Genomic DNA, 25,583 nt, shown 5'->3' with positions numbered 1-25,583 from the left:
ACAGTTGTGGAATAACAGCTCAAGTAAATTTATTTATAGCTAAAACTGATACGCTGCAAAGAGATACTTATTTTGTTATCTAAAAAAAAAAATAAAAAAAACCAGAATAATCTTCCTTCTTTCGCTAATAACGTAAAAAAAAAAACTTTAGCTGTGAATAGACGATAAACTGCAATCAACATTGCTAACCATGATCAAACAACTAGCGATAAAATTAAGTTCTGCGATCTCGAACTCTAATGAACGCCATAAACCGCCTAAAGAAACGTTCTTCGCTTTTGCGTCACTGGGTTACTTCCGTTTCTCTTCTCGTCAGCGGCAAATTGCAATTTGCATTCGGAAGCAATGCATTCAAACAAGTTTGCGACTAGGAAGACGAACCGGCAGGTCTCTCTTATCGAGGTGACTACCCATTCTTCCGTCTTCCCCTTCGTATCTCCTCATTCGTCGGCATTTCCTTTTCGTGACGAGTACTCGTATTACCAGATAACCAGATTTTTCAACGATGTTGCACGTGTATATATACATATATACATACTATATATATATATATATATATATATATATATATATATATATATAATTTTTTTTTTATTACGGCCAGCGAGATAAACCATATCAGATATACATGACTTGTTGAAGTATTATTCATGATAATTATTGCTATCTTCAAGCGTTTAGTTAAATATCCTTCCATCTTAATAAGAAATTGATTTAATTTGCAATCAAATCTTGCAGACTTACGCTATGCAATTGTAGTCGCGTGCTAACCAATTTACATTTATTTACATGATATCCTACCATCTTACTCTCGCAATGATTAATTGCATAACTTAATTTGAACAGCTTAAGCAATTTGAATGGCGCTTAGTCGTTTATGGTGAATGCTAATTCTCCTTAGGTCTGAAATCGTAGTCGTCTATCTCGCATGGCATGACAATAAAATTTAATATCTCGTAATTAATCTATTTATTCACGGGACACTTAACGCAAATATAAAATTGTAATGTCATATATGTATAAACACTCAATGCCTAAGCGTATAATACGCATTTTAATTATTTTAACTTTAAAAGCGTATAAAGTTTTTACATTTAATTTCAACAGTATATCTGTTTTTTTTTCTTTTAATTAAAAATGTTACAACAGATTTCAAATAAAATCATAACTCTTATTTTACTATTTTCTAAATAGCGCCCTATCTAATTAACACATGCATGTATCTCTTGATGAAGAAGCGACATAATTTCAGTAACAACGTTATTCCAGTGTTACACGTAAGTCTAATTTAGATTCCAAATTAACGCAGCCAGTCCCAAATACACCTCGGAGAAGATTCGCGGTATCGAAACAAATAGTTTTCTCTAGTACTGTCTCCCAACCTTTCTTCTCCTCTACCTCCCTTCTGCTCTTCTTGCCCTCTCGTTTAGAGTTTCCTTCCCGCGACGAGAGGTCACAATTGTCGGGCGACCGGATTTTCCGGAGAAGGGAATTACTACTGCTGCTACTACTACTACTACTATCACTACTACCACTACTCCTACACTACTGCTATTACTATTACTACCGGCGCCTTCGTCTACCAACCGGAACGAATCGCCTTCTGCACGCAGCTGCCCCGTGAACGGCGCGAGCTCGCCGCGACGGCTTCCACGCCTCGTAATCGCTCGCCGATTTACCGATCAGAGATTTACCACACGCCTGCTTTAGAAAGTGCAACCGCACTTCCATGGCCTGACTCGCGCTTCTTTTTTCCCTCGGTAGCACGGATCGCCCGCGCGACAAGTTGACACGACGACGACATATCGCGCTCCATCGTTTCTGCCCACATTTGACGGAAGTCGCGCCCTTCTTTGTACGCCGAGCCTTCTAGATTTCTCGTTACGGCTTCTACGAAAGACTTATGCAACGATATTTCTTGTCGATAGTTATAGTTGGTTAAGAAATATTGCCGTAGGCTTTGAGGATCGTTGACGTTGTTCGCGTTATCGCGGTACGTCGCACGCCGGTGACGGCAGAGGTTTTTACCGCGGAAAGAATATCAAAATTAGTATAAAACTGGGTTTACACTAAAAAAAAAAAAAAAAGACTTTTTCAAAGTACAAGGGATAAAATTAATTAACCGTAAAAAAAAAGAGTTATAATAAAAACTATTAAGATAAAAGAAATAATAATTTTATGCATACAAGACAAATCTACGAGGCTATTATTTTAGTACAATGGCAATTATTTAAAATAAATATTAGTATATAATATATATAAAAAAAAGTAACAAATATAAATTTTTTAAATAAACGTAATAAGTTTTACAAGTAAATTACGTCTATTAAAGAATAAGATATTTCTTGAAATTGCAATGGTATTCGTCACTGATACATTACTTCTTCCTTGATTAATAATAGCCGAGCATGCATAACAGCTGCTGCACAAGTTCAAGCGGCAAGGACACTTTCACGAGACTCGAACGGCCTCTACAGCTTCATGTTATTGTGTCACATAGTCTTCTACTCTTTAGTAGGTGCATAAAATACATTTACGTGACGAAGTTACTGTTACTATAAAGCCTAACGTGTTTAACGTTTATATAAATATTAATTAATATGGTTTCATTTTATTATGTCCCTAAAACAATTATTACACCTATTACTAACATTCAAATACAAATATGTAAAATTGAATTAATCGTAAAAAGCTATAAACATATTTGTGTACCAAATTTTCATTAGTTAAGATTTAGTACTTTACTGACTATTTTCGTAACAGATAATACGAACGAGATGGAATATTCATTAATCCGCTTTCTATTCTCTATCATTTTCTGTCATGACTTTGCAAAATCCTATTTCCATATCTTTGAAGCGCGTCGTAATGTGAGAAGCATATTTTGCGGCTAACACGATCAAAGAAGATTAATTGCATTTATACCCATTTTACACGATCATATGCGTTACCGTACGGAGACACGAATTCAAAATGATCAGTTTAAATCCCACGCTCGAAGTTTTGTCTTGGGAGAAAGTGTACGGCGACCCGACAGTCCTGAAGATGAAGCCTGCCCGCAGGAATGTATGTTAATGACCCATGGCTGTGAATAGTAGCTTCGTGAATATATAGGAAGAGCATGGCGAATATGCTTCGCCAATGTGTATGTACTCATGCTATGTTTGGAATTTTATAGAGATTCTTTTGAAATAAAGGAATTTTTAAGGGAATGTCTTCTGAGATATATGTATAGATAAGCGTTCGCGACAGCCCTGTGATAACGAGTTTAAGCCACATTTAGCAATTAATCTTCTAAATTTTTTTAATTAATTTTTTTAATGGTTAGAAATAGTATATTACTTAAAAAAAAATTCGTGTCTTTTGTTTTCTATAAGCGCGCCTTTTTTAAATAAAATAATTTGACAAATTCGAACTTATTCAGTAACGTAGATTAAATTTCAATGGGAAGAGGTTTCTTTCTGTCATAATGCATAAATTTTTCGAGGTCTGTAGATGGTAAGAATAAAAGCAGGATTTTCATATGTTACGTATTTTTGGAGTCCCTAAGTACGTAGCGGCGTAGGAACGCGGAGATACGTGATTTCACTTGGTGATTCATCCGAGTGAAAACTCTGACGTACTCCGTTTAAATTGCAGATTCCGATTCCGCCCGTTTCTGTATGCACATCCGATTAAAGATCTGACCCACAACCGTCGGATAAGAACCGCGTGACGTGACACGCAACGACATCGGTATATTTAATGATATCAAATAGCGCGCATGACTCTCGAGATTTATATTTATCACCTTTACGCGTCAATGTCGGATTGACATTTATAGGGAAAGTCCCCTCGGGACGTATTTACGTGAATGAATAGCGTGAATTACCGTAACAATTCGTCAGAGTTACAGTTTCATTGCTACGATTATTTATTACATGATGTATGTTACGGCATAGCAGCCATCAAAGATGATGGACTGTAGAGTCCGTTAACATAATCGTGATAATTTCTCCGTGGCAGAATGTATACTTAAGTGAGAGCAATATTTACCGCGAACTTTTTTTTTCCCCTTACTGCTTTCAGCAAAACTATTTTGTAGGTAGATAGAAACTGAGTAATTACACATGTGCATACATGTTTCTACTTTTCAATTGCAGAAATATATCATTGTGAAAATAATTGCAATAATTTACGTAAACTGCGAGCCAAAATAATCTAAACTAATTTTTTTTTTTCTTTATAAAGTAAAAAAAGTTATCGGTATAATTATATTGAATAAAATACTTTAAAACGTGTAAATTAATGTAACACAATTAAATGCACTAATTAGAAGGCGGTGCCTTTTATTTAAGTTGGAATTTTATGTGACACTTGATTGCCGAGACATTGAGGAAAATGAATGCGATTCTGGTTGGTATTACCGCTAGGACGATTTTCGTGATACCCGTAATCAGAAGAATGAGGTTCTGATAGGTGGAAGCAAAGTTACAGTGAAACCTGATTACAGACTCGTTTTCAACAAGCCTCAGCATGAGTTCTATTATTGGTTAACAGCACGAGAAACGAATGATTCGTGTATTCGTCAGCTGCTATTATGATGCGTAAAATAAACAAATAGGTCTTTCGCATGCATTGACGAATTCACTATAGTTCAATTTCTCTGCAGTGTCCTACTTTGTCGTGGGTTAAATAAGTATTTAGCAATCGCTATAAATTTTAATGCAATATAACAAATTAATTTTTTTTTAATAGAAACTTATTAAAAATCAGTTAACTCACATTCAAATTTTATTACTTGCATATCTTCTTATATAATTTGCTTACTCAACTAAACGAAATAAACTCGGCAATGTAATATATTTACATTTATCGTATTGAATACGTGACGAGAAAATTGTTGCTGGAATTAACTTAAAAAATGAATAGACTGAAGCGTGGAGTATTATCATTTTTTTTTGGCATGGAGTTACTTCCTGTAAACCAGGGGGTAGATAAATTTTGATAATCAAGGAACATTTCGGCGCGCAGGAGTATCCTAATTCGCGACTACCTGAACCGAAGCGAGTAGACGGTGATAGCTTAACGTAGGAGGGGGAGAAACTGAGATGATAAACTCCGGTAAAACACGAACGCTGTAAACTTTCTCCGATAATGGCCGACATCAAACCAATTTCGCGCCCGCGTCATTACCTGATATACCATTGGCGACGGCGAGGGGACAGAAAAAGAGTCGAGATCGCGGCGCGAAGGTAAGTTCTCAGTCATCGATTCGGTGGGATGACTCGGTAAGGAAAAATGCAATTACGACACACAGCGAGAAACCAGCCGGACTTTTTACGATGGGAATTTTTTGACTTCTTGTCGCGGTTGAACGTACTTTTTTATGCTGCGAAGCATCGAATGCTCACCGATATTTCTAACAGATTGCATTACTTTTTTTTTTCTTTTTTTTTTGAGAAGTAATTAAGCGATTATAATCAAACAGTTCTGGGAAAAAGAACGGTTCCTATATAAATTAAATTTCGTTCTCTCGAAACGGACCGGAATACGTCATGAATGAATTGTTCAAACGTGCGCAAGCGGCTTCCTAGTATTTGTCGGGGTTACGACACAATAAGATCAGCGTAAGCAAAATACGAGATAAAAAGCAGTAACTCGGAGTACCGAATTCTCAGCGTTGTATCATGATGTTCGCGCAAGCTTCGTTTTCACCGGCTAGTTGCGGAAGCGGCCGTATTACGAAAATTCGCTCGTTTCTTTTTACGGCAACGAATTTATGAGATAAAAATATCCGACGTGTTTTCTTTTTCATTCGACGTAAGAGCCCGATTCGCTTCCTACTTCATATCCGTTGCCTTCGCAGCAGAGCAATATGCACACGTGTTCTCATTTATCTCCTACGCTTTTCACTATTTCATTTTATTTTATTTTTTTTAAATATTACTTTATATCTATGCAAACGATCGATGATACTTTACTAATCAGCAATTTAATGCATACTTATCGAGAGCTACCATTCTTTTTGTTATAATTTCTCTTTTAATTTGCAAATAACGGAAACACAGTTGAATGTAATTATACGTGTACATATATTGAGACACGTTTTGTAGCTTGAATAAATACTGAGTTTCGTCACAAGAGGTGCGTGCAAAAGATTGGCGTCAGTTCTTTGTGATTACTATGTATTAGTGAAAACGTTCGTCACAATATAATAGGTGTCATTGGTGAAACAACATCTACATATTGTAAGAATGGAGGCTTGAGCATTTTGCATTGAAAGACATCCCTAATTATATAAGTGAGGTTTGTCAAGTCAGTTCGTCGATTGGAAAAGAAGTCATCGGTTGATTGAAAGGAAAGCTCACTGTGCATTCCCGTCCCGCATACATTTGAATAAACGTACTTCAAAGAACCGATTATTCTTATTTTTGAATCGGTAATAAACAGCAGTTTTACGTTCTGTCTTTCAGAATATTCTTAAGATAATTTTCGATCTTTTCAAAATAATCATTCACGATGTTATAGAGCGTTACTAAGAAATCATAAAGCTGTGCAGAAGTTGGAATGGAAATTTCTTTTGCATAATAATTCAAATTATTTAAAATTTTGACGTAAATTGCAAAATGCACGATCTGGATAAAATATATGATTATTTATCAAAGAGATAACGTTGTTATTATATAAATTTATTAATTTATATTCTTTATTTTTGGTACTTATGAGCAAATTGTATATCAAATATTAATTTATTGAGCCACTTCTGGTTATTCGCTGCAAATTGAGCCAGTGTGGCATGTGTATAAATGTGCGGACGATTTAACAGGAGATCAGGTGTGACAAACCAGGTGGTGCTGATAAATTACATGGATCGACACTTACTAAATTTTCCAATATTGTTACCATTTGCCTATGGGTATTAACCCTTAATATATGAACATTGGAATACTAAATACTCATTGAATCTCATATTCTGCATATTATGCTTAAATCGAATGCTCCACATTTCGGTTTATCATGCAATTAATATAAACCACTTTGTTTTACAAATTTATATTTTATCAATTTGTTGTAATTACTTGAAACAATTTTTTTAACGTATTCGTAAATAGAAAGCAAGTATATAAATATATATATATTTTTTTTTTTTTATTTAAAAAAAGCATAAATCTATCAAGTTAATTAAAATTTCAATTATATCAATATCGGAAGTTAACATTTTCTTTTTAGTACTCTAAATTCATTATACTCATTGGCATTTATGTAACAAGGGAAATATACATTTTTATTTCTAAGAAGGAAATGAAACTTGATAAAAAGAAACTTCCATTCCAAAAATATCCGTAATTTAGAAATGTCATTGAAAAAGCGTTTCGTTCGTTGATTTCTCTCAACGTATCTCCCTGCGATGACCTCGAGCGAAAGAAAGAAGAAAGTCTTACCTGGCAATATAAGATGTTGCCGCACCTGCGCGCATTCCAGTTGACGTGACCCTAAAACTTCGATGGCCGTCGACCGTTCACCTTGACCGTGGATCCTGCTGCAACAAATAAATAAGTTCCCTCTTATGTTCAACTGCTCGTCATGAAATTACGAAATCTAACTAACCAAACTAAACTATTAGATTAGTATTACGTTCACGGTTGGAAATAAAAAAGACATCGCAAGCCTCACGTTTTAGTGCATTCACTTTTTCACGTGCAAAGGTATATACTTTTAAGAACATTTTCTAAACCAACTAAAAATTATATAATTTTTAATGTAACGTAATGTAATATATAATACAACGATTACAACATCATAAAATAAAACTATTTATACATGTTTCATTAAGAAAAAGAAAATTAATAAATAAAAATTTCTTTAAAGATCCGTGTATTATATAATTACATAAATATACGTTAAAGAAAAAGAGTGTAATGTATGAAACTATAACTTCAGTAATGTAAGTTTGATAGTTTAATCAGATTAGGAAATTCTCTGAGTGCGCACATTATTTATGATATAAACGTCAAGGAGCCCATACGTAAAAGATGAGATTAAAACCAACACTTCCAATTTCTTCCGACATTATTAACGTAAGTTAAAGTTTTCTTAAGAAATATGATATTGTTGAGAAAATATGGAATATTTACCGATTAAATTGTAATACTTATTATTTAAGCTAAAATACAATATCTTCAAAATAATAAATTTTACAATAATACAAATAATCTACGACTGAAAAAACAGACTTCCGCATTCTGTCGAAAATTTCGCTAATAAGTATGTGCGACAATTAATAAATACGTTTAAATAGAAAATATTTTCGAAAGTTTTAGAATAAATCTCAATGACAATGACACATTAGCGGTCGTTTTAACAATGTGGCGGTAACTCATTCTACAGAAGTCGGTGAATAAAGAGAGGCTGGAAAAAAATTCTAATGAACGGTGTCGTTGAACAATTAATTCAAGCGCGTGTCCCGCAACTAGTTATATTTTCCTTGCGCCTCCATACCATGCAGATTTTTGAACGAAGCAATTTTGTTTGCGAGTCTCGCGTTACTTTAAGGTTTTTGCAACAGTAACAGGATCAGCTATACGGTACTGTCGACAGACAAGCAAAGCCAGACTATAAGGGGCGGCACTTTTTCGCTGAATTATTGATGACAACGTAATGGATCTCAATAAAGCGCACGTGTGTACACGTATATATATATACCAATGTATATCTGTTTTGCTCAGGTACATAAATTGGTCTTTCTCGTCTTTTTATTTTACATCAGAAAACATCCTGAGCATGATTAAAAGCTTAAAGAAGCTTAAAGATCATAACAATATTTTGCGTAAAATTTGCATATATTAATAAAAAAGTAAATATAAAGATGTATCAACAATTTTTTTTTATATTTTATTTTTTATAATTTTAAGTTTATTCTATTAAATTAATAAATCTTTTGGTCTAGAAAAAAACCAAATCACGATTTTTATAACATTGTTTAAAGAATTTTATTTTATTAAAAATATTTTTTATTAAAAAGAATATCTTGTTTTCCCGTGTCGTGTTGAATTACTACACGTTCTAATCACATTGCGATAATTAATCAATACGATTGAGGATTACATCAATCTGCAATTATTGCATCGCCTTGCGTAAGATTTCTTATGCACACACGCGATGCAACACTCTTGATAGACATCCTTCAGAGCTCAGTATGCATTACTGATTCTTGATCAATCTTTAAATGAAGAACCAGCAAGTATCTCAAACGCGTGTGTATATCTGTCAGTGATTGGTAATTGGCTAATTTACTAGTTAAACTTTCCGAAACAAATATCCTTCACATAAAACGTACAAACAGATCATTACAAGTTTTACTCATCCTTTTATATAAATTACGGCGTTTTTTTTTTCTCTTTTTTTAGTCTCAGCCAGACCGTTCAATAAATCTACCGATATAACTTTTAGCATCGGTTCTTTTTTTATTGTTAAGTGCAAAGGAAGTGTACGATTGATCAATCCTTCGGAACTGTTTTCTACGTTCCGAGGAAGGATTTACAACCGGTTTCACGCGACGGATGGGTTGTAAGTCGTCGGGGACCGAGGGATACACGTGCGGTGGCGCATCTTCTTCGGCGAGACAAGGCTAGCCTACTTTCTCTACAAAGAGAATTTTTAAACGACGTATGAGGAGGGCTGTCTCTTCTCGCGCTCTTCCCCACATCTCTCTCTGTACGCCCTCCCTGTGTCTCTCTCTCTCCGCTCCTCTCTCTTTTCTCCGTACCCTTAGGCGTACTCACTCTCTCCTCTTCTCGGGTCTCCTTTCCACGATTCACCCAGCAACTTCAGTCGACAACTCCTCCGACTGGTAGTCTTCTCGGAGTCTATATAAGCGGGATCTTCATACGAGACCGAGCATTTTTTGTGTTAGTATTGGCGAGTCGTGGTGCTCGCTTGTCAAAGAGGCTGTGGGCCTCGACGAATGCCAGTATGGTGTGTGCGATATGTGATACGAAAAGCCACCGTTAAATCACATACGACAGGCTCCAGTTAGACGCGACTTCCCTTAAAGTGCGGTGGAGAAAAGCTGAGAGAACTTCAAGAGTAAGAAGATTCACGTAGTAATCGGATAATCTGTGTGTAGTGTCGAGGCTGCGGTTTACGCGCGTGTGTCATGGTTAAATTCAAGGTAGGTCGTAGAGAATTTGAATCGTTAATGCTTTTAGTCTAGTCGCAGTGCTTATTCTTCCCGCAAATTAATAAAAATTTGACAATCACAGTTATATTGAGTAATAAATTATATTAAATTTACCGTAGCTATTTTAATTTTTAATTCTGATTTATTTAACATAAATATTTAAAACACGTCATCTGTTTTAAAACTTTCTTTTTTTTTTTTAAATTGACGTAAAAGCTTATCGTCATTTTTAACATTTAGAAATTAACTAACTGGTTTTTTCTCTTCAATAGCTGAGAATGATTGAACTGCCGATCAAATTTATTTTTTACCGGACAAACTAATTTTCTGTTTTACGTGTTCAAGACACTTGTGCTCGGATTTTATATTGTAGATTATACATATCGAAAAAGTAAAATTAAAATTAGACGGTAACTATAAAAAGTACTAGTTATATATATAATTATATATATATAATAAAGAATATAGGTCATTGCACCCGCGTGCATCACAATGTGCGTGAAAACGAGAGTTGCGTGAGATATACACGTTTCTATACGGGCAGTAAAAACGTGCATCCGCATGCAAAAGTAATCTAAATATAAGTGACTATTTCCACGAAAGAAAATGAAACATATTAATTTTCTTTATATTAAAAAAATTAATTTTTTTTTCTCTCTAATGTGCACGTAATAAAATGAATAAAATTTTTGGAGGCAAAATACAATTGAACTACATAGAACATAAACTGCATAGAAAATTTGTTATATAAAATATGTATCATTTTAATAAATTTATGCACATGTCATTTGATGATTTTTTAAAATAATTTTTAAATTTTATATTATTAATCCAAAAAAAAAATATATATGTTTTTAGATACGTAATTAAATATTATAATAAAAAATGGGACTAAAAAAAATTATGTTACAAACGTAATTATCTGAATCTGCAATCGTTGCGATACATTGCCGGGTTACAAACTCTTCCCGTACTCTTCGGAGAAAGTACGGTTGATTATGTTAGCCTTGCATCTCGGCCATCGTGCTACTTAAGAGAAGGCAATGGTTTCTTGCCGGCATTGACAGACGGTGAACTTCTATGTTCTCACCGTGTCTTATTAATCTAATGCTTTTTAGAAGAGACGTAAAAATGATGTTGCAATTAATTACGGTACCAACTGTTTTATATATAAATTATTGTAGTAATCTGAGTTAATGTAACACATTATCGCACATGCAGATTAATTACTTAAATTTTAAGCACTTAATAAAAAAATAATGCTCTTTTTTTATTTGGTCAATAAATTATTTTTTTGCAAATTCTATTGCATTTGATACTACTTGTTAATAAAAATGTAATCTAATGGCTATGACTTCAGACAATTTGTAGCATAAATAATAGTGTCTTTTGTAAGAGATATCTATGACGAAAATATATCTACAATTTTCGCGCATTCTAATTTTATATGTCATGGAGAGAATACTTTGCTATTTTAAAAATTGCGATCAAGTAAATAGTTTTTGGTCGACTATCTTGTTTACGAAATACATTTAATTGCACGTATCTTCTTTTGAGAATTACGAACGTATATATAGCAGTTCATTGTTCTAAAAATTGCCTCTTTGTATTAAAAATAGGCGGAATTAGCATCTCAAAAGAAATCTCATTTATTCATTTTCGTAATTCGTCTTCATGCAACACCTGCTATTCCGCTTACAATTGACGTAATTATTCACTCACGTGCACGCTTCCCTAATGCCCAGAATGTGTAAACGTGGCTTTACATAATTTTCACATACATTGAGATGACTTCCCGGGCTTAAGCGAACACAGGAGTTCTCACGGCCTCCAATATGGCTACTACACAATAGCAAGCATAGGTGATCTTCATATGCTCTGCGAAACTATTCTTAACCGCCCAGCGAATTAGAACACGTAATACGGCGCCTCGGATGCTTAAATGGTTGCATGCAACATAATTATTTTTCGTTCATTTTCGATAATAACGTTTCCAACAAAAAACATATCATCTCATTAAAAGACGATGCTTATTTTTGTAACATGCTCTCGTACGTTTAATTATAAATTCTTGAAAAAGAAAGGCAGAGATACAAAGATAAAAATGTAAAGCAAAAATTTGTGGTTGAATATCAACAGATGACTCAACAATTATAATAATTAAATTATGAATTTCAATGTTTATAGTATTAAATCGATAATTGATATTTGATTAATTAATTATATATATTGCGATGCATAAATTAACCCGATTAAAATTTTTTAAGTAAAATACATAAAATTATGTTAGCTTTGTTACGTAATAATAATACTTTTGCTGCATTAAAGTCTTCCGAGGTCTCGAGCGCAACGTATTATTATCTTTACATAAGTTACATTATTCTGCGAGTATATTTTCAGTATAATCATAGACAATTAGTGTGGAAAATAAAGAAAAATTAATCGCAATTGCCGAGAAGTCGTCACTTTCTCCTATTCTAGCCCTCTTATTCTGCTTTTAGATGCTATTCGCACTGTTCTGCGTCCTGTTAATTGAACATCATGCACAAGCGGTTGTCAACAAGGTGACCTCGCAAGTACCGTTAATCAAGGAAGAGGAGAAAACTACCAAGGTTAAAGCTGATGACAGAATAAGTAATACTTTCGATTCTCCGCCTGACGAATATGGGCCACCCCTGGGGTCTGGTTTTAAAGGGCCAGCGCCGGTATATGGGCCTCCGGAATTAGTCGGTAATCAAGGACCGACTCCGATTTATCCGCCGCCACCGCCGGAATTACCACCGCCTGTATTCGGACCGTTACCTATCTCATACGGACCGCCACGAAATGTCAAGCCGCAATACGGACCGCCGAAACAAAATTTTGGCTTCGGAGCGCCTTCTCTTTTTTCTAAGCCTACGTACGGTCCGCCGAAACTTCATTACGGATTACCGAAACAACATTTTACGCCACCGTTGGGCTCATTTCCGCCGTTCAGGTCACCGAAACCTCAGTACGGCCCACCATTGAAACTCGTCGCTACATCGAGTCAGCAATATATACCGCCTAAGCCAGGCCACGGACCACCTATTCCTATATCGCTCGAGACTTACGGTCCACCACCTCCGAAATTAGCTATTCAGTTTAATCCTCTGCCCAATGACGAGTACGGTCCACCGCCGCTGCCCGTATCCGCGCCGCAACCGCAATACGGTCCACCAGCTGGTGATTTATATGGACCTCCACCGCCAGCGCCTCCGCCAGGAGTTCCAGCACCACCCACACCTCCTGACATAAAGTACGATGGATGGCAGCCCATCGCGGGATTGACCACCACCCCTAATCAAAGTGGTCCTCCGACAGATACATATGGACCTCCTCTCGAAGCGAAGCATAATTACGTCGAAAGTTCATCGCAATTGTCTCACGCTCAATTAAGCGCCTCGATGAACTCGAATGTGCCTAGCGATTCTTACGGCGTGCCGTTACAAAATCCCGACGATCAAGATCTGAAGACATCCGTGCACGAGTCCTCGGCTTCCTCGGAGAATAATGGACTACCGCCTCCGCCGCTGCCGCAAAACGAACCTCTGCACAACAATCAAGGGCCGGGCGCTGTAACTACTAGTCAACATGATGATCAATTTGGTCGACAACAATTAAACGCGCAATACGGAGCGCCGAACATCGAACCGTTGTCAATCGTAAAGACAGTAGGATTTGAGCTGTTACCTACAACTGGCGCTTTAAATTCGGACGTTTCGAATTTATCAGGTGGTACTTCTGACACCTCGTCATTCAATCATATCTCGAATTCAATTAATACTAATTCTGCTCCGCTTAACTCGGGGTTAGATTTGACATTAGACAATGGCGGATCTCACGCAGACGGTCTAAACGACGTCGGAGATTCTCACAAATTTCAAAACATAGGAAACGATCTATCCTTGCAACAGCTTCCGCAGCAAACGCCAGCAAGCGACTATGGCGTACCTTTAACAACTGGTACTTTTGGAACTACTGAGCACATATCAGGAGCATCTTTACTTTCTCCTCCACCTTTTAATTCTTATGGTGCACCACCCCTCTCTTCTTATTCGCCGAACGGTCCTTACCCTGCCGCGCACGGAGGACGAGGTCCGTTATTTTCGTCATTCGGAATATTTGGAAATTCTTTCCACAAGCAAAATCTACATTCGCATCGATTTCACGGCCCGTTCAGACCACCGCCGATTCCTGTAGGCTCTTTGATACCGCCACGAAATCGAGAACCGATTAAATTCAGAGAATCTATACCAACGGGACTGTTGTCGAATATTAATCGATATTTACCGCCACCTGCGAAACAACAATTACCGAATCTTCATGTGCCAGTATCTTTCCGCCATACATTAAAATCGAGCAATTTATTTTCGGGCTCTTTCGGTTCGTCCGGTACATTTAATGCACACTTAAATTCTCCAATTGCCGCGCCTTACGTACAATATGGAACTCCATTATCGTTCAACGATTTTAATACACCATCACCGCATTTAACTTATGGAGCACCTAACTTTGTTCCACCTACTTCTTTTACTTCAACATCTTCCGGATTTGGCAGTAATCTCTATAATGGAATTAGTAATACGCTAACGACATACGGCACGCCTGTGGTAAACGCGCCTCTATCAATCGGCAACAATTACGACTGCAATTCTTTGCAGCCACTCTTGCCCGTGAACGGAGCATTGCATTCAAGTACAGGATTGTCCGCAACCGGAGAACTACCTTTAAGCGGTAGTTTACCTTCAAGCGGAGAATTGCATTCCAGCGGAGAGCTACGCTCGAGTGGAAGCTTATCTTCAGGTGGTGAAGGGCTCTCGAGCGAGGGACTATCGTTAGGTGGTGGATTACCCTTGCATTCTAACGAAAAGCAACTCGGTTTTGAAAATGCAGAAACTCCTTCTGGAAATGTCAACACCCACAGTCCAGCTTTTACGGAAAACGATATATCCGACATCAATAATCAAAATTCCATTTTTACAGATAATTTACTGCCACTTACGAAACCGCTGGATAATTTTCTGGGAGGACCTTCAGTGAATACACTGGATTTACAATATAACGAACAACAAAAAATCAATTTGAAAGATAGCTACGGTAATCCCGTAGGCCTAAATTACGATTCATCGAACGAAGCGAGTGATGCTAAGGCAGTTCACGCTCCTGTCGCAGACGTCTCAAACGAACTCTCTACGCATTTGTCTAGTCAGTCTCCTAACATCTACCCCGCGGTATCGTCGTTCGAACACGGCTCGGGAATATCCGCTGAAGCAATTACCGCGAGTTTAACCGCGCAGGGTTTTAGTGGCGAAAAGAATATCGGATCAAACGAAGTGGACGCTAGTCAATTTTTGAAAACGAGCGAGGGGAGCGAAGCGTTGTCTTTGGCCCAGAGACTGACCGCGGAGAATGCCGACGACTTCGAAATTCATGGTTCCAAAGGCACTTACAGATTGCAGATACAACCAGCGGACGGTGGATATGGTACCGAGAATTCGGATGGCAGCATTAGACACGATCAAGTATTGTCCAATGGCCTTCTTCAGGACATTTTAGCTGCCATAGAGCAGCCAGGAAATGGCCCCATACAACTTCAAGGTCTACCTCAAGCTCAACAATTGGATAAAGTTTTCGAGTCCGATCAATCACAAGGAATTGGCGGTCACTTTATCACCGTAGATAGCCAAGCGCAAAATAGTAATTTGCAAGATCGAGTCGAGAAAGTTAGCGACGAGGATAAAAAATATTCAAATAGCGAATCGACAGTGGCTTTATTCTTTGACACTAAATACGGAGAACCGAGAAAAGAGATTAGGTCAGTGCTACAAAATAAAACGCAAGCCATAAAAGAAAGTAAGCAAAACAACAATAAAACAAAGTCTATAAATTAATTCATAAGTGCCTCTGTAAAAATATTTTACAGTATTCTTTATAAAGCTTCAATCGCTCTAATTCTCTTCTCAGAGATTTGTCGATTTCTATTTCCGACGAGAAAAAAAGATACTGCTGCTAACGTGATGCCTTTTACTTTCCATGCTTGTGATTAATTAATGAAATATCTTAATATAACATCAACATTTTATATTTAAACGTGCCGCTATACTTGCGACAAAAATTAAAATGTTTCTTGCTTCTAATAAGAACATGCAACGTTCTATAATTACAAGTTTTTATGACATATAACGAAAAGTACGAATAATCATTTTTTTCACGGATAATAAATTAGAATTTTCATTTCTAAAAAGGTTATAAAGAATCGATATTTCGTAATTTAACGTTAAAGTTAACCAACATAACTTGTCTGATTACTTTACTTCCAAAAATTACTCGTTTAAAGATATAAAATTGTATAACTCTCAATAAGATCCTGAAAAACGTTTAAAATGCTTGATTAATTAGAAACTGAAATTAGAAGGTACGCGCGAAACGAAAGTTTTCTATCCATTTTATCTTATTTTGGCGCAAGCAAGTGAAAGTAACAAGTATCGATAACGTTTTATTAAATAAATCGTCCGCTTACTTAAGAATTTCTCGCCTCTCACCAGAATTACGAGAGCGATTGTAGGAAGAAATGCGAGTACCGGCGATATCTTTATTAAAAAAAAAAAAAAAAAAAAAATTAAAATTAATAATAATAATTAATGTTGATAAATCGCGAGTCTCATTATCTGTCAAACGTTTGTTAAAATCGAGTTAAGTTCTTGAAACTCTTTACCTTTCTTTTCTTGTCTTTGCGTCAGCGGCTTATCTTATATCCTCGTCTATAGAAATTTTATTGACTTGATAATTCTTTCGAAAATGAAAGAATTATTTAATATCAAACAAGATTTTCGATGCTATTAATAATGATACTACTTTCAATTCGATTCGAAAGAGATGGCGAAGTCTGGCATTCGCTGCCCTCGCACAATGCATGAAAACGATAAGCGCGGTACGAGAAGCATTACACGTTTATTAACACGCATGTAGGTCAATAGGTTGCGACACCGCTCTCGTGAAATCTACAGTTAACGATACGGTGTTCCTGCGGAAAGTCACTTGATTCACCGATCGGTGGAGATTGATCGGTGGCCTCATATCTTTTCGCGGATCGGTCTTCACCGAGGTGAAAGTTCAGAACCTCATTTAATGACCCGGCGGAACAGCGCTTGGTCCCTATGAGAATCTCGTTCCGAGTGAAACGCATTGCTCGTCCCCGCGGGCGTGCAAGCGCGCTAAAGCTTGGTTTTGCATGCCTTTGTGGCGATAATCGGTGGATGCGGACCTCTATTACCGTCTAGTCCGCTGTTAGGCGCGTGCGAAGAAATACACACACGCCGTACGCGTGCCTTAAAGCCGTACACGGCGGAAACTCGGAGCAACCTCAAAACGTTGATTACTATCGGGTAAACGATGTACATACGTTATTTTCCTTCCGCCGCTCGCGTATTAACGACTTTTATGCGACTTTAGGATTCGCCGTTCTGCGCGTAAGTTGAAAATGAGCGAGTGTCGTGAAAGCGCACCGTTAAAAATTCCGAGTGTGGCATAATCTTAAAGTTCTTGCATTTTTATGCCCTTTCGCCTGGCAAACGGTTATGCATAACTTGGTGTATTGCAGATACGTAAAATAAGTAGAGCGTATAGTTTTAAGAGACGCTCATTGTTACAAAGTACGCAGTGACGATACTGCCAAGCCATAAAACGCATCCATTTGCTCCTTAACCCATATCCACCTTTCTTCTTTTTTAAGAATTTTAATTTATATACATTTAACTAGAATTTTAATTTATGTTTTATATATATATTATATTATATCAAATCTTATATCCGATGAGCAATTATTAATGCAATTACTCGCCGGATATAACAATCTTTATTAGCCTGTATTTTTAATATTTAATATACGCTCCTCATGTAAATATATGAATACTTTTTAAGTAGCTTAATTTTTATTTCTAATCCTGCTTTCACCCGTTTATCTTATTTTAATTTGTTACACGTAATAATTGGATCGTGACAACAAAAGTTGCAACCACAATTTTTATATATTAAATGTCTTTTTCTTTTCTACATATATAATTAATGTTACGTGATTCATTCTTCGTTTACAATTACGCTCTATACCAAGACCAGCCGTAAATATTGACATTAACAGCGTAGGATATTGCAGAAACACGTTGTTTTCGAGTCCATTTGCAGAGATTGGCCCGCCCGTAATGTGGATTACAAGTTTGCACATTTGAAAGTGTTTGTCTCGAGAAAGTACTCAGCTAAATCGGTGGTCGCCTAAATACCGCGAATTCTGGCACGGAGGAGAAACGGAAACGTATGAGGGAATTAGGTATCCGCCACTAAGTAGAATTACGGTTATGTAAATGAAACACTATCGCTTCGTCTTCGGTTAGAAATGGTTAGCACCCAGTTTCTAGTACTAAAATCGTTACTTGCAAATTTTCCGTACGAATTCATTCGCCACCGGTTTTCATCAACTACCTTTTCTCACAATCTACGCTGCTTCGTGTACGTTTCTTTTCTTTCTTATTTCACTACCTACTGCTTCATGTTACTAGACAATACGATCATGAAACTTCCTGTGCAATCTGAAACTGAAGCTGTGAGAATATTCACACGTTTCTCGTTATAAGGAGACGCTTGCTCGCGTTAAACCACTGGGTCACATTAAATGAACTAATTGACGATATACTAATGTACGTAAGTTTAGATTTTTGTTTGTTTTTCTTTCTTTTTTTTTTTATTTTTCTTTAATTTATAACACAGTTAAAATGCTCAAGTATTTCTTAACAATTTTCTTGTAAAATTTTAACATCACGTTTAAATTCTGAATATTTTGTGACTATATTATTAAACGTTTCTATTAAAACATTAAAAAAGTATTAGGCTACTCTTTAATAAATTTTACAATAAATCAAATTTGTTAAAACAAAATTGAAAAGACTGTCGGCATTATAACTGAGTTATCCTGTTTCGTGCTAGATAGATCATATATGTAGTTGATGCGAAAAGAGCGAATATATGTATATAGCCGGTGGTGATAATTTCCGGAACTCGTTAAAATTCATCAACCCTGCATAAGACATTAGAATTTGCTACGTGGAAAAGAGTTGATGCCTACCAAGACGAAGTGAATTTTATCAGGTCTTAGGTGATCTCGAAGGCGCGTAACGACTTCCTTCTCGTGTAGTTCTAATCGCACGTCGTATCGCGCGGAGCCGCCGGTTTTTCGGGACGAGCTGGTGACGAGGAGGGATTGGAAGGGATCTCGAAGTAAGGTTTCAAGGGTTAGCCAGCGGGAACGTATGCATTTTTCGCGGAGCTCGGAAGTGCTTTATTTCCATACTGACGTCGTATCCGTATACACCGACAGTCATACTGATCTCAAGAGGCACGTTGTTGCCTCATGGGCGATATATACGGAATATAAGGCGAGCCGACAGGCGGGGGTCTCGAACGTATCGTTGCCGGTATGCCCGGCGTAGCCCCATCGCCGAAGGCAAAATTGTCTTTCCTGTGAATAGCAAATAGCTGCTGAAAGCGAAATTTACGAAAAGAAAAAATTTCTCTCGCGATATTTCAGAGGATACTTGGAAGATAATGATACATAGATCGTTCCACTAGCCTAATCGTTTTTACGTTAATTTCCCGCCGACTTGGCCTAATTGAAATACTCCCCCCTTTGTGCGACACTAAAGAATCCCTCTTTAAGCTTAAGCCGGAAGACAGTTGCGTGTTTTTCACATTTATCTTTCGCGATTTCGTACGCGCGTTCGCGATTTGAAACAATACGCAATGTGCAATTACAATCGTCCGATTAAGGACAGGCAGTTCTCACACCTTACGTCTGCTTCCGCATCCGCATTACGACAAAGTGGGTCTCTAGAACGACTCTTCTGCACACAATATTTAAGTATTGCAAGTAATAATGTAATATTACAAATGAGAAAATTATTTGTATTTTGTTACACCGCGCATAATTGAAAATAATTTTTTCTACTTTTAATTATTTGAGAAATGTTCTTTTTACGTAATTGCTACGCACGTGAACGAAAAAGAGAATAGCGAGAAAGAAAGTACAAGTTACTGCATTTATGTATATTGCATTTTCTGTTTGACGGTTCATATTTCACAAAAAGAGAGCATACTAAATCCACAGTAAGCGGAGAAAGGTGACAGGCGGCGTGTATCGAAAGGATTTCAACGATCATTTACAAGTGATTTGACCTTTTTTTTTTTTCACAAGAAAAAGAAAGTGTAATATAAAGATTAATACTTTACTTAATGAAATGAATAAGAAGAAAAGACTAATATTAATAATTATCTCATTGCGTCTTAATTAAAAAGGTAATAACACTTTCATTATCAATATTAATATGTTTTCTGTGAAAGTCTCCGTAAAATATAATCTACATTTTATTAACAAGCAAGGTATTAACCTTTGTTTCTCTATACATTCTTTTAAATTAATTATATTTGTAATTACGAGCTATGATATACTGTGTGCTTCTCATTAATATTGAGAATTAAAAACAAACATTGACAATAAAAGGGAAAGTACTGTTTACCAAGTAAAAGAATGGAACAGTTATATGCGAAAGTTCTCTTGTTAAAAATTAAAATGTCTCCTAAAACAATAATACTTATATCGGCGTATATGCGACCGCTTGCAATTTCAAAACATAATGAGTATTTATAGATATGACAAATAACGTAAAGTTCTGTGCTACGTGCACTCCTAATTTGGTTAGCCGGATTAGTATTATGCAGTTTTGCTCGTGTAATCAATTTATTGACGTATTAGCCTTCGTGCGTGAGAGGGAACAAGGATGATGTGCGATTACGTATTCCACGTAGCACTGCTTAAAAGGTAATGACCCACTCCTACATGATTTGCACGCAAATGACGAAATCTTGCAAATTGTGGGCGAAACATATGCGAAAAACATATTAGATTCTTTATAGAATTATATTAATTCAAGATATAACTAACTACTGTAACGTATAACAACTAGCAGTAAATATATTTGATGCAAAAAAACCAATTATAACTTTTAAGATTTTTTTTCTTTTATTAATCGAAATAAGTTATCACATTATTGTTAATATATTATCAAAGAAGTCATAGAAGCTACAATAAATCAAATCGATTAGAAAAGAGCAGAAGTGAGAAAAAAAAGAAAAAGAGATAAAGAATTAAAAAACCGAATAAAATACGTGTGTAATCAAAGTGAAGAAAGGGAAAAGAGGAGAGGCACGGGAGACGGAAAGAAGTCTACTAGGAATTCCATAAAAATCGGTGAAATATGCATAGTACCACGAAACGTGGGGAAACGTCGCGACGTCGTTGAGCGTCTCCGGGGAAACTGGAATCTCAGCGCAAAGAAAGAAGGAAGAGCGGGGAAACCTGGCGGTTCAGAATGAAGAGGGAGACGCGCAAGAATGAAGACGAGGGTGGGTGGGTGGGCTTGGTGGGTGCCTCAAGAAGAGAGGTGGCGTAGGACAGATAAAAGAAAGGGAGGTTAGAGAGCGAACATTCGGAACGTCTTCTCGAACGAAATCTAATTTCGCTCCCACGGCGAAACTAAGCTATTTTCTCCGCAATATGCACGCACGCGGGCGTGCGCAAGTGTTCCTGCAGCGTTTCCCGGCCTCTTACCCTACGGTGCTTGGGCGCTCTCCTACGAAGAACCTTTCCTACGAATCGCGTCCGGTGCGAGTATATTCGCGAAATGGCAAATAAAATTCCCATTGTCGTAACCCACCGTTCAAGAGCGACATTCCTCGTAATTTCGCTACGACCGTATTAGCCTCGGTAGTTGGAAAACGATCTTTCATTTGAGTATGCTCAGTCCGTTTATATATTCCCGCGGTGGTGTTGAAAGCACGTACGAGTTTCGCGTCGTTTGCAAGCTTTATACCACGTTATGATATAACACGTGCTAAGGGTCATTTATTATTTTCAACGCTTTGTCCTTTAGCCGTTTCCATTCGTTAGGAGAATTAAGTTACTAAAATTCTGTACAAACAGCGAATTGTTTATTGCCAATATTAACCTCAGCAAACAAGAAAGCGAATAAACTACCTGAAAATACTACGTTTTCTGCCTCGTTATATTTTTATTTTATTCGAAAATTTTTTTACCAAGTGCAACGGCGAAGAAATATTTTAAGCTGAAAGTAAAATAATTGCAAAAATATAATGTATAATTAAATTAATATTAAAAAGAATTTAGAATTTAGAATAAAATTCTATGTTTTTGACGTTATTAAGTACACGAATTACATTAGAAATTGAAATAGTACTCTCCGCATATTACTTTTCGTTTCTTTAATTTCTGCAGACTTCTCAAAGAAGGCTTTTCTGACGAAGAAAAAAAGATTCTCTCCGTTGTTCGCGTGGTTAAACCTCGATGAACTATCGAGAAGAAAGCCGAAGAACGAACGAACAAATGGTATGGCAAAATGTAGAAATAGCGGTCGTGAGATGGTGACGGGAAGGTAGGGCGCCAACTTCTGCGCTCTTGCCCTAATAATTAAGCCGCCGTCGGTTTTTGATGGCCACTAAAAATGTCGCAGAGGGTCGAATGGTTAAGGAGTTTCAGCAGAACCGCCGTGCTGCCGGCTTTTGCCGGTGGTAAAGGGCTCGAGAGGAAGGTGGCTGCCGGATCGAAAGGGAGAGAACGGGGATGGCCCTTATGCTCTAATATTAGCAATACCCCGTCTCGTAAAGTCGACTGTGCGGCAATTCGAGTCACTTTGCGAACCCTTTATATACTACGTCTCCCGCCTTCCCTTCTCCGCCCTGCTCGCTATCCCTTTCCCGCCTGTATCCTTGCCGGAAACTAGAGAGAACGTAATGCGTGGGGGCGAGAGAAGGAGCTCACGCGAGAAGGAATAACAAGGAAGGAGTAACTGAAATACTGGCAGAGGCAGTGATTTTAATGCGGGTGGTTCTTAAATTTTACGTCACTCCTCGCTCTCCTTCCCACCCTCTCTTTCTATGCACCAACACTACCGCTTCATTTTGGACGCGACCTGGAACGCGGGATTAAACTATAGTAAGGTAAACCTGTACCACGAACGTTTCTCCACGTTAATTCGGTTATGCGGGTTAGAGATTCAAGAACCTTCTCGCCGCTGTATAGCGTGAAACTGGTGAAATCGCCAAGTAAATTTTGAAAAAAAGATTACTCGGAAAAAGATATTTAGCACCACGGAACAAGCGTTATTATAATTTAATTCATTAATTTTTTTTTTAATATAGAATAAATGGATATTTATTAATATCATTTACTTGTGAACATTTTAATAAGTTTTGTCAACAGATTTTTATTTACTTAATAAAATCCCAATTTCGATAAATCGTTATCTCTTGTATGTAAGCATTTAATTAGTTTAATCAATTTACCAAGGTAATCAAAGGATCGGTTCATTTCACTTGGAAATTGTCACCACGCGACACGTAATCAAAATATCACATTTATAAACCAATAATTCAGCACATTGTTATTCGCAGAAGAATGATAAATTGCTTATGCCAGACAAATGTTTATGCAATAATCGCTCATTTGCAGCTTGTATGTTTATATTACACCGTTATATGATAGCTTGCATACATCTCGCAAATTCCTGTTCCCCATATAAATAACAATCGAGCACATTAATAGAAAGACTCTATAATGCATTTTATATTTTAAGTGTTATATCAAGTGCCAGTATTTTTTTTTTTTTTTTTTTTTTTAATCAATGAGTAGTAATTGCATTTGCAAAAAAAGGGACTCAACTTGTTATTATTTCCAATTACAATTAACCTTTGCAGTGTTTCCAGGTAATTAAACGAATAACGAGCGAAGGGAGGTGGTATGAGTAGCAGGGTAAAATTTCTCGCCACATCGCGCTTCTCTGATTTAATAAGTTCATTATCTAATGAACAGTTGTACGGGACTACTTTCAATAGCGCCGCCACTTTCCGATAATCAATATTTTTAATTATCACATTTTTACGGATTCGACTGTAGCTAGCTTTTAATTGAATTTGAAACCAGCAACCTGTCTCGATCGAGCTTTAACTAATTTCGACATTTTTCTATAATTTTTGTGGTCTATTTATCTGATAATAATCACAAATAAATTGCAATGTCCTGACATTGTATTCCTTATTAAAATGTGTATAAGTATATACTTGGCGAGCGAGCGCCGGACCAACACAGCAAACGCGGACATTCCTTGATGAATGTTGTTCGTTGGTATATTATTATATTATTCTTTTAGTGATTAATTTGTTTACAAACGTCCGCGTTCGTTGTTCTTTCGCTAGATGTAAAGACACCTTTATATTATCTATAGTTTTTGTACGGTATTCATAGTTCGTAGTTTAAATAAGTTTCATAGAATATTTTCATTAATAAAAAATGTAGATCGTATAAATAGTTATAGAAACAACATTACGGCTTTTCTCTACAATTGAAATAATTATCAACGAGCAATGTAATTAAGAAAAAAAAATGCCTAGTTTATAAATTGCACAGAATGATTTTGAACATTCTAAGCCTTTAATCTTTTAAGATAAAGGCGACGAGAAGTCTTGGCTACGACTGCGGCTTTAACTTCGTTCCCTTCTTCTTTTTTTTTTTTTTTTTTCTGTTCGTTGTTTCTTATTCTCCGTGAATTAGTAGAAAGAGATAACAAGAAAGAATTAAGATTCGTACACACCAACTGAAGAGAGCACACTCACTCGAGTTAATGTATGCACCACGGAAACTTTTTTTTAAATCGTCGGCTTAGTGCCTTTCTCGCTAATGGTTGCTGAAACTCCGTGAAAATTCCTTACTGTTTCTCATCCAGACGAATATCAGAAGATGAGCACCCGGGCTCGATTATCGAAATTATTTCGGAAGTTTTCTACTTGCCTTTTTATACGGTTCACTTTTTCTTTGATTATATTAAGATTTACCGTAAATCACGCGAATAAAAATTATATGAGGGTACTATCAAATTTTCACATAATTCCAAAACGCAATTTCTTTTACCTTCTAATTTTAACATTAATTACTAGATATCATTCGTATTTATTATTTCGCGCGAATATAAAATTGTAATGCTAACGTGTTGAATACTAAAGCATATTAGACACAATAAATAAATATGCGTTTGATCGTGACTTGAGATAGAATTAATGTATGAAAGATGAAAGAGAAACGGGACTGTACTCGCAATCTTGATTCAGGCATCGGCCGCTCATACGCTGAGCTATTCAATTACTCACACGACACATCGCGGGGGTACGTTCGATTGTTTCGCTTTTGTATGCACTCACGATTTCTGCACGCCGTTCCCGCGCGGACCGACTAACTCTATCCCCGGGGAAACGTTAATTAACCCGCGCTAGCGGGCATCAAATAAAT

The 25,583-nt window shown here is 36.6% G+C and overlaps 3 protein-coding genes across 3 annotated transcripts in view; 2 read left to right on the top strand and 1 right to left on the bottom strand.

Moving 5' to 3' along the window:
- The window catches only part of LOC139113430 (nucleolysin TIAR), a 461,769-nt gene that overhangs the window by 15,379 nt on the left and 420,807 nt on the right, over positions 1-25,583 (top strand). The gene's annotated exons all lie outside the window — the stretch shown is intronic.
- The window catches only part of Stac (C2 and C2B_Munc13-like domain-containing protein staccato), a 102,344-nt gene that overhangs the window by 73,875 nt on the left and 2,886 nt on the right, over positions 1-25,583 (bottom strand). The window contains exon 3 of the mRNA XM_070674603.1: positions 7,425-7,522. Coding sequence (XP_070530704.1) covers positions 7,425-7,459 — 35 coding nt within the window. The 5' untranslated portion in view covers positions 7,460-7,522. The remainder of the gene's footprint in view (positions 1-7,424; positions 7,523-25,583) is intronic.
- LOC139113426 (uncharacterized) lies at positions 11,266-16,363 on the top strand. Its single transcript, XM_070674605.1, has one exon. It carries the CDS (start codon positions 12,664-12,666, stop codon positions 16,072-16,074), a length of 3,411 nt encoding a protein of 1,136 aa, XP_070530706.1. The 5' UTR covers positions 11,266-12,663; the 3' UTR covers positions 16,075-16,363.

Source organism: Cardiocondyla obscurior, linkage group LG02, assembly GCF_019399895.1.
Source record: "Cardiocondyla obscurior isolate alpha-2009 linkage group LG02, Cobs3.1, whole genome shotgun sequence".
Taxonomy (NCBI): Eukaryota; Metazoa; Arthropoda; class Insecta; order Hymenoptera; family Formicidae; genus Cardiocondyla; species Cardiocondyla obscurior.
This window is presented reverse-complemented; position numbering and strand designations above follow the sequence as displayed.